Source organism: Scylla paramamosain, chromosome 46 (genome assembly GCF_035594125.1).
Source record: "Scylla paramamosain isolate STU-SP2022 chromosome 46, ASM3559412v1, whole genome shotgun sequence".
Taxonomy (NCBI): Eukaryota; Metazoa; Arthropoda; class Malacostraca; order Decapoda; family Portunidae; genus Scylla; species Scylla paramamosain.
Window position 1 is genome coordinate 3,995,858 of NC_087196.1, and position 10,000 is coordinate 4,005,857.

At 47.5% G+C, this 10,000-nt stretch overlaps 1 protein-coding gene across 17 annotated transcripts in view; it reads left to right on the forward strand.

Moving 5' to 3' along the window:
* LOC135094662 (transcription factor collier-like) overlaps positions 1–10,000 on the forward strand; it is a 194,008-nt gene that overhangs the window by 114,333 nt on the left and 69,675 nt on the right. For all 17 annotated transcript variants that reach the window (XR_010263903.1, XR_010263904.1, XM_063994954.1 and 14 more), the window contains one exon: positions 7,938–8,011. Coding sequence is in view for 15 of the 17 variants with exons in the window: in XM_063994954.1 (XP_063851024.1) it covers positions 7,938–8,011 (74 nt within the window). In the remaining 2 variants the exon portion in view is untranslated. The remainder of the gene's footprint in view (positions 1–7,937; positions 8,012–10,000) is intronic.

A 10,000-nucleotide genomic window follows, 5' to 3' on the forward strand; every position in this document is an offset into this window, starting at 1 on the left:
AGTTCTGTTGGGGAGAAAGAAGTAATTTTTATTGTAATGGGGAGCAGTAATGGTGGAGGTAGATGTATGGGGAGTAATGGACAAGGAATTGGGAGAGAAAAAGTTACGTTTTATTAGGAAAGGGAGAGAAATATCGTAATGGGTAGAATAGTGGGAAGAAATAGATGTTTGGGAGGTAATGGGAAAGGAATGAGGGTGAAGTATAGATTGTAATGGGGAATGGGATGTGTGGAGAGAGAGGAGGTAGTGAGGAGAGGAAATGGAGCCAGGTTCATAATGAGTGTGTGTGTGTGTGTGTGTGTGTGTGTGTGTGTGTGTGTGTGTGTGTGTAATAATGAGTGCGTTGTGAGGAGGAGGCGTCTTGCTAATGGTAAGACACCCATTAATGAGTGTTTTTTTCTTTCTCTCTCTCTCTCTCTCTCTCTCTCTCTCTCTCTCTCTCTCTCTCTCTCTCTCTCTCTCTCTCTCTCTCTCTCTCTCTCTCTCTCTCTCTCTCTCTCTCTCTTTTCTTCTTGTTTGAGATTGTGTTGTGGTTGTGTGTGTGTGTGTGTTTTTAGCAGCAGCAGCAGCAGCAGCAGTAGTAGTAGTAGTAGTAGTAGTAGTAGTAGTAGTAGTAGTAGTAGTAAGGAAACGGTTTTCTTGAATTGAAATGAATGAAATATTGTCTTTGAAATTAATCATACACACACACACACAGACACACACACACACACACACACACACACACACACACACACACACACACACACACACACACACACACACACAGCTGTACAATCGTAAACAGTATCTATATGTCTCTCTGCCAGTCTGTCTGTGTGTATGTGCGTGTGCGCGCGTGTGTGTGTTTTGACAGTTGAAAATCGATATAAAAGAAAAAAAGGCGGCGGTGTTTTGGAGGCGGCAAAAGTTCCCATCCGATTAGTGCAGCGGCGGCGGCGGCGGCGGCGGTGGCGACTCGGGTTACGGAAAAGCCGCGCTGTTTTATCCGCGGGAGCTGTCGAGGGGGAGGGAGAGGGGGAGGGGGATGGGCGAGGGGGGAGGGGAGAGGCTTTTGTCCATTAGTACGCTTCATAATCCCGACTTGTTTGTCCGATGGCGGCTGATAAGTTGGCGGTGGTGATAGCGCCGTGCTGTGCTGCCCCCGGTACAGCAGGGAGCAGAACAGGGCAGAGCAGCACGAGAGATGCGTGTAACATGGCGTCAGATACCCTGGCAATATTGATAGCGCCTGCTGCACCGTTTTGGCACAGCGGAACAGGGCAGCACAGAACAGAACAGCACAGGGGAGGTAGAGAGCGTGGCTGTAATGATAACGCCTGCAGCACAGTCTTGACACAGCGGAACAGATAACAATTACATTTTCAGTACCGCCACAGCATAACAGCACGTGGCCTGTCGTAACCCAACCTGACACACCATGCAACACCGACCGATTGAACAGAACAACACCATTTAACATGACACAACACCACACGCACCCCAATTCACACCTTTTGGTTGACTTAAGTGTGGGAGAAGGTAAGAATGGTGAGGCAGCGCTGGGCGGGGAGGGGGCGGGGCAGGGGCGGGGTGGGGCGGGTCCAGGGTCAGTTAGGGATGGATTGGGGGGCGGGGTTAGGGGGAGTTAGGGGGGTCTTGGCGCCTCGGGAATTATAGATGTTGGACCAAAGTAGGAAATCCGATTGTGTGTGTGTGTGTGTGTGTGTGTGTGTGTGTGTGTGTGTGTGTGTGTGTGTGTGTGTGTGTGTGTGTGTGTGTGTGTGTGAAAGGAGAAGGGGGAGGGTATATGTGTGTTATAACTAATACACTTTTTTTCACCTGAGAGAGAGAGAGAGAGAGAGAGAGAGAGAGAGAGAGAGAGAGAGAGAGAGAGAGAGAGAGAGAGAGAGAGAGAGAATGTAAGGTGCGAACAGAGGCCTTGTCAGTTGTCATTACTCTCTCTCTCTCTCTCTCTCTCTCTCTCTCTCTCTCTCTCTCTCTCTCTCTCTCACTGCCTGGCTAATAATCGTCCTCCATCGGCGCCTATTTGGTAAGTAATGCAGTCACCGCCCCGCCTCACACACCGATCTTATCTGTACGCCGACAGATGCGCTCGCTACCCAGGAGAGAGAGAGAGAGAGAGAGAGAGAGAGAGAGAGAGAGAGAGAGAGAGAGAGAGAGAGAGAGAGAGGGGTGGAGCGAGGGGAGACAGAGGTGGTGTTACTATTGTTATTACTCATACTACTACTACTACTATTACCACTGCTGCTGCTGATGTTGTTGTTGTTGTTGTTGTTGTTGTTACTACTGCTACTACTACTACTACCACCACACCTATCAGAATTGCATCACTTGCTGTGGGCAGAGGGACAAGATGAATAAGAGAGAGAGAGAGAGAGAGAGAGAGAGAGAGAGAGAGAGAGAGAGAGAGAGTTAAAGTTGCACGTAAATAACATTATGTACATCACCTCTTCTCTTCTCCTTACCAGAATTATTATTATTATTATTATTATTATTATTATTATTATTATTATTACTGATGTTCTTGTTCCTCTTCTTTGTGCATTTACTTACGTTTTAGATGAACAACACTAAGAGAGAGAGAGAGAGAGAGAGAGAGAGAGAGAGAGAGTGAGAGAGAGAGAGAGCAGTACAGCAATTGTTAGAGCGGTAAGGAGGCGGTGAAAGGAGATCGAAGCGGCAGAGATTGGATGGGAGAGTTCTTATGCTTAACCACGAGAGAGAGAGAGAGAGAGAGAGAGAGAGAGAGAGAGAGAGAGAGAGAGAGAGAGAGAGAGAGAGAGAGAGAGAGAGAGAGAGAGAGAGCACAGCCACCTATGCCACGTAACTAGCGCTTGGTGTGAATGACCAAAACAAACACGCTATTAGTACCAGGCCTGTGAGAGGGAAGCATACAGACCCACATCCCAGCCTCTCCCACCCTCCCCCAGTCGTTCTCACCCCACCCACTCCCCTCTCAGTCCCTCCCAGCCTCTCGTAGCCCCTCCCAGTCCTTCCCAGCCTCTCGTAGCCCCTCCCAGCCTCTCCTAGCGTCTATTATACGTTGAATACCCAGCGAGAGGATGCTATAAGTAATGCAAGTAAAGTCAACTTGAACTGCGCTGCGCCTCGCCTCTAGCCTGATGGTTTTTGTGGCCACACCAACAGCGCCCGGCTTGAGGGTGCTACACGGAGAGAGAGAGAGAGAGAGAGAGAGAGAGAGAGAGAGAGAGAGAGAGAGAGAGAGAGAGAGAGAGAGAGAGAGAGAGAGAGAGAGAGAGAGAGAGAGGGGTATGCTACTTATTCGCCGCTTTCTCTCTCTCTCTCTCTCTCTCTCTCTCTCTCTCTCTCTCTCTCTCTCTCTCTCTCTCTCTCTGCTCGTAAGGTTAACTTGTGTGGCAGAGAGAGAGAGAGAGAGAGAGAGAGAGAGAGAGAGAGAGAGAGAGAGAGAGCAGTCGTTACCTAAGTGAGAAAGAGACCGACAAACGAGAGAGAGAGAGAGAGAGAGAGAGAGAGAGAGAGAGAGAGAGAGAGAGAGAGAGAGAGAGAGAGAGTTATCTCCACACACACACACACACACACACACACACACACACACACACACACACACACACACACACACACACACACACACACACACACACCGCGGAACGAGAAAACACTTTTAATTTGATCGCTTTTGGCAAGACGGGTGTGCGCTGCAAGGTGTTGACTGGGAGAGTGAGAGTGAGGGAGAGGAAGAGGAAGAGGAGGGAGAGGAAGAAAGGCTGGCACATCCTTTGATTTTGGGATAAAGAGGAGAGATTGTGTGGTAGTGTAGGAGTGAATAGAGAGAGAGAGAGAGAGAGAGAGAGAGAGAGAGAGAGAGAGAGAGAGAGAGAGAGAGAGAGAGGGAGAGAGTCATAGATATAAACCCTGAAATTGAAAAATATATATATCATTATTATTATTATTATTATTAGTAGTAGTAGTAGTAGTAGTAGTAGTAGTAGTGGTGGTGGTAGCATTGTTACTACTACTACTACTACTACTACTATTTCTGCTGCTACTAAAACTAATTCCTTCACTAACTTAACATAACTAGTGACCTGGCGTGACCTCGCTTCCCGGGTCACTGCGAGGCGCCTTTAATGTGACCTATGACCCGTGACACGTGCCCTCAGACGCGCTAATAAGCCTTGACCTTTGACCTTGTTTTGCTAATACGTGAGCGGGGGACGGGGTGTGGAGCGGGGCAGTGCCAAGTCTCTCTCTCTCTCTCTCTCTCTCTCTCTCTCTCTCTCTCTCTCTCTCTCTCTCTCTCTCTCTCTCTCTCTCTCTCTCTCTCTCTCTGTTCTTTCTTTTCCTCTATTCTTTCTCTCTCCTCCTTTCGTTCCTTCTTTCCATCTCTCCCTCCTTCATTCCTAGTTCTCTTCTACTTAGAGAGAGAGAGAGAGAGAGAGAGAGAGAGAGAGAGAGAGAGAGAGAGAGAGAGATTTTGATGAGAAGAATGACAGTAATTGAAGATAGAGAGAGAAAGAGGAAGGGAGAGAGAGAGAGAGAGAGAGAGAGAGAGAGAGAGAGAGAGAGAGAGAGAACATATGGGATGGTCTGTAAGGGAGCAATGGTCGTGACAATGGTCGTTAATGGGAGGGTGGTACAGTGAGGGTGTTGTGGTGGTGTTGCGGTGGTGCTGGTGTTGTCTGTGGTGCTAAGTGTTGATTGAAGCGGTGATGGGAGTTCTGTCAGGGTGTTGGAGATTGGTGTGGTGTTGATTAGTGTTGGTGGTGTTTGTGGTGTTGATTTGGGTAGTGGTGGTGATATTTGTGGTGTTGTGGTGTTGATAGAAATGTTGTGGTGTTGTCGGTGGTGTGGAAATGTCCGTAGAGGTGTTGGATAATGGTGTGTGTTGCTGCGGTGTTAATTGGGGTGTTGTTGGTGTTGTTAGTGGTGTTATATAAGATGTTAGTGTTGCGGAGTCGAGAAACATAAGAAAAAATAAAGAAAAACAAGAACTACTACTACTACTACTACTACTACTACTACTACTACTACTACTACTACACCACCACCAACACCACCACCACCCTAACTTCCTAAACCTATCACGAGTCATTAGTCAGAAGGAGTGAGGACAAACAGACATCCCAGGTCACCCCAGGAGGTCAAGCCAGGTCAGCAGGGGTCAGTAGGTCACACACGGGGTCACACTCACTCGGGCGGCTAAGTGAGAGGGGTGAGGGAGAAGGGTGAGGGGTGAAGGGTGACAGGTGGGGTGATGGGCTGAGTGAATGTGTGGTAATTGTGTCATTATAACGCTATTGTGTGTGGTGGTGGTGGTGGTGGTGGTGGTGGTGGTGGTGATGGTGATGTAAAATGATCTTACTACTACTACTACTACTACTACTACTACTACTACTACTACTACTACTACTACTACTACCAACACCACCACCAACACACTAGCAATACTAATATTAATAATGACAATGCTACTACTACCACCACCACCACCACCAACAACAACAACAACAACAACAACAACAACAACAACAACACAAGTCATTACATGCATAATTAAAAAATAGGAAGAACAAAATAACTTTCCCGATATAAAGAAACAAAAAAAAAAGAAAATGGCTGCGAAAAAAAAAAGAAAAGAGAAAAATAGAGAGAGAGAGAGAGAGAGAGAGAGAGAGAGAGAGAGAGAGAGAGAGAGAGAGGAAAAAGATAGAAGCGTTACATAAAAGACCATTTTTTCATCCCCGGGGAAGAGTAAAATTTTGCCGCTACATTTTTAAGTCATGGTTTTGCAACTCTCTCTCTCTCTCTCTCTCTCTCTCTCTCTCTCTCTCTCTCTCTCTCTCTCTCTCAGACAGACGCGCGACAAAAATGAAAAAGTAAAACCCGCGCTAGATTCCCAAATAGCGCAGAGAGGCAGGCAGACAGTTAGCGCAATGTGGGGATTACAATCATCCGCACATTGTCCAGTGTTGTGTTGCGCGTTTTGTCGATTCCCGGAGAACCCTTTAGTGCCCGCCTGCGCCGTAGTGTAAATGACTGGAATCTTTTGCATTTATTCATTTATTTACTTATTCATTTATTCTTGTATTTGCATTTTATTATAATGTGAATTTTGTTGTATTTATTTTCCGTACCGTAGGAAAGGTTTCTTCAAGTCTCTCTCTCTCTCTCTCTCTCTCTCTCTCTCTCTCTCTCTCTCTCTCTCTCTCTCTCTCTCTCTCTCTCTCTCTCTCTCTCTCTCTCTCTCTCTCCCTTCCCTAACTAATGATCGTATATTATAACTCAAATTGGATTAACATACATTTTCCTCTTCATTTTAGCCACTCTCCTCGTGTGTCTGTGTGTGTGTTCGTGTGTCGTTATGTGGTTAGTAGGGGGGTGTGTCTGTCTGTCTGTCTGTAGACGCTTTATGACCGCAGTTGTTACGGCAGATTGAATTAGGCAGTTAGTCAACCTTTGAAATTGGTGATGATTTGGTGGTGGTGGTGGTGGTGGAAGAGGAGGTGATGGTGATGGTGGTGGTGATAATAGTGGTGATGCTACTACTACTACTACTACTACTGTTATTATTAGCACTCAAATGATAGTAATAAGCATACAGCACCACCACCACCACCACCACCACCACCGCCGCCACCACCACCGCGGGAGGCCCAGGGGGAATAATCAAATTTATCCGGATCGAGCGGGTCCGAATTCGAGGGAAAATCCAGGAATCCGACAGGAAAATTAAGCCACTAAGCCTTTGGGGGGAGAGTGACGGAGGGTGGTCTCTCTCTCTCTCTCTCTCTCTCTCTCTCTCTCTCTCTCTCTCTCTCTCTCTCTCTCTCTCTCTCTCTCTCTCTCTCTCTCTCTCTCTCTTTTAGATTTTGTTTCTCTTAACTTTCATGGTCAGAAATTCTCTCTCTCTCTCTCTCTCTCTCTCTCTCTCTCTCTCTCTCTCTCTCTCTCTCTCTCTCTCTCTCTCTCTCTCTCTCTCTCCCCAAAACCACATCACATCAACGGAGTGACCAGAGAGAGAGAGAGAGAGAGAGAGAGAGAGAGAGAGAGAGAGAGAGAGAGAGAGAGAGAGAGAGAGAGAGAGAGACCACCTGTTAGCCATCCTCTCTAAGACTCCGTGGGGGGCATTGGCTAAGCTGGGAGGGAGAGAGAGAGAGAGAGAGAGAGAGAGAGAGAGAGAGAGAGAGAGAGAGAGAGAGAGAGAGAGAGAGAGAGAGAGAGAGAGAGAGCGGCGGTACCATAATCTTGACTTTTTAGCAGCATGGGATTAGTGTGGGATTGAGGGTGGCTTACTGGGAGGGAGGGAGAGAGAGGGAGAGGGTGGGAGAGGATGGGAGAGTCAGGGTTGTTATGATTAAAGATACGTTAGAGACAGGGTGTTATGGCAGACTTTATTTTTATTACAAAGCTTGGATGACAGGGAGGCTCGGCAGGGGATAACACGGATTGGGGGAGAGAGAGAGGGAGAGTGGGTGGGTGGAGGGAGGGAGAGGAGGTGGAGAGGAAAAAATAGTTCTTTCAATGTCTATATTTTCTGATTTTTCTTGATGTGCGTGTGTGTGTGTGTGTGTGTGTGTGTGTGTGTGTGTGTGTGTGTGAGAGAGAGAGAGAGAGAGAGAGAGAGAGAGAGAGAGAGAGAGAGAGGCGTTTTTATTTTTTATTTTGGAAACTATTAAGATATTCTAGTTACAGTTAATAGTAGTAATAGTAGTAGTATCTATCTATTATACAAGGACTATCACGTGTAGGCCTGATGGTTCCCCGCACCAACCCTAGTATTATGACCTTAAGTAGTAGTAGTAGTAGTAGTAGTAGTAGTAGTAGTAGTAGTAGTAGTAGTAATCATGCATGTGTTGTACAAGGAGTGACACGTGTAGGTCCGATGGCTTCCTACAGCAACCCTTGTGTTTCGTGTCCTGTGGTGTGGTAACCTGTGTGTCTCTTCTCTGCAGGCTATCGTGTACGAGGGGCAGGACAAGAACCCGGAGATGTGCCGCGTTCTGCTCACCCACGAGGTTATGTGCAGGTATGTTACGTGTGTGTGTGTGTGTGTGTGTGTGTGTGTGTGTGTAAGGAAAAGAGAAAAGAATAGAAAAGAAAATTAAGCTTAGTTCTTATCTTCATACCTATACGTAACCTGACCTAAGTGACGTGGCTGCAGGTTACGTCGTCTCTGAATGAATGGCAGAGGGAGCAGCAAAAGTTAGGTACTGCTCATAATACAGATATTGAAGGCAGAGAGAGAGAGAGAGAGAGAGAGAGAGAGAGAGAGAGAGAGAGAGAGAGAGAGAGAGAGAGAGAGAGAGAGAGAGAGAGAGGAGGGGGTTATAGAGGAGAGCAGTTAGGTTATGCTAGGTTAGGTATTAAATGTAGATACAGTTGTGTGTGGCAATGTCGTGTGTGTGTGTGTGTGTGTGTGTGTGTGTGTGTGTGTGTGTGTGTGTGTGTGTGTGTGTGTGTGTGTGTGTGTGTGCTAATCACCATTCACCAAAACACGTGATCTTATCTGTGTGTTTATTGTGATTGTGTTCAGAGAGAGAGAGAGAGAGAGAGAGAGAGAGAGAGAGAGAGAGAGAGAGAGAGAGAGAGAGAGAGAGAGAGTACACGCGTGAGAGTGAGAGCAAGTCTAAGAGATTGCATAGTCGAAGGTGAGAGGAAAGGAGAGCAAAAAAAAAAAATAAATAAAACAAGAGTGAGAGTAAGAGAGGGAGAGGGAGAGGGAGAGGGAGACAGCTGTGTTGGTGAATTACTGGAGAGAGAAGAACCATCAGTGGAGAAGTTTTAGACATTGAGAGGTGGAGGCATGGAGGGAGAGGGAGAGGGAGAGAGTGAGAGGGGAGAGGAAAGCTTTGTGGGAACCTCTCACTAATCACTACTCTCACCACTGATCTTTTATCTTGAAGCGTGTTACTGTCAGAGAGAGAGAGAGAGAGAGAGAGAGAGAGAGAGAGAGAGAGAGAGTATATCACCTTTTCATTTTCCTTTCATTTTTTATTCCCTTCAAAAATAGCGAACACATTTCCAATCTTCCTCTTGTTCTTCCTTTACCTTCCCTTGCGTTGTTATAGAGAGGAGCAGCGGGTTGTGGGGGGAGGGAGAGAGAGGAGGGACAGGCCGGGGTCGTGCAGTGTCCCGTGGCAGGCTGGCGTGGTCGTGGCGGCGCTGCTGTGGTCGTGATTCCAGCGCCAATGGTCGTGTCGCGAACGTTTTCATCCGGACTCGCTTTATGTCCGTTTCTCGACACTCCGCCGCACCATTTCCCCGCCTGTGCGCTTGAAACTTGCCCGCTGGGAGGGACAGAGGGAGAGGGAGAGGAAGGAGAGTGTGAGAGGCTGGGAGAGGCAAGGAGAGGAGGGTGAGGTGAAAGAGAGAGTAGCGGGTTGGTGATGGTGTAACACAAGCATTACGAGAGATTGTAGGGTGAAAATTTGCTTGCTTGAGGGAGAGAGAGAGAGAGAGAGAGAGAGAGAGAGAGAGAGAGAGAGAGAGAGAGCAGTGGGTTGGTGACTTCAGTGAGAGATGAGAGCAGTAGCACCAGTCACCACCACACCACACAACACCATCACCTTTTCCCACCTGTCATCACCACTGACACCACGACCAATCGCCGCCAACACTCGTCACTCACCACTAACACCATTCAAATCTCACCACTCCACATCTCTAACATTAATATCCCCACCTTTCAGCACCACCACCACCACCACCACCGCCACCTGTCTGGCTATCACGGGGCCTGCCTGGATTATGTTACGTACAGACAATAGCAGTGCCGGCCTCCCCTCCTCGCCATTCTCAGACCCATTTTAGCTCGCCGGAAAACCCATTGAAAACACGGCGAGTCTGCACGTTTTAATTCATATTTAATTTTGCCCTCCATTCAGTCAGTCCATTCAGGCCATAATCCCAAATTTTATGGATGCTGCTGGTGGTGGTGGTGATGGTGGTGGTGGTGGTGTTAGGTTAGTGGGTTTAGTTTGTTAGGGGTTAGGTTATGATAGATTAGTGTTAGGTT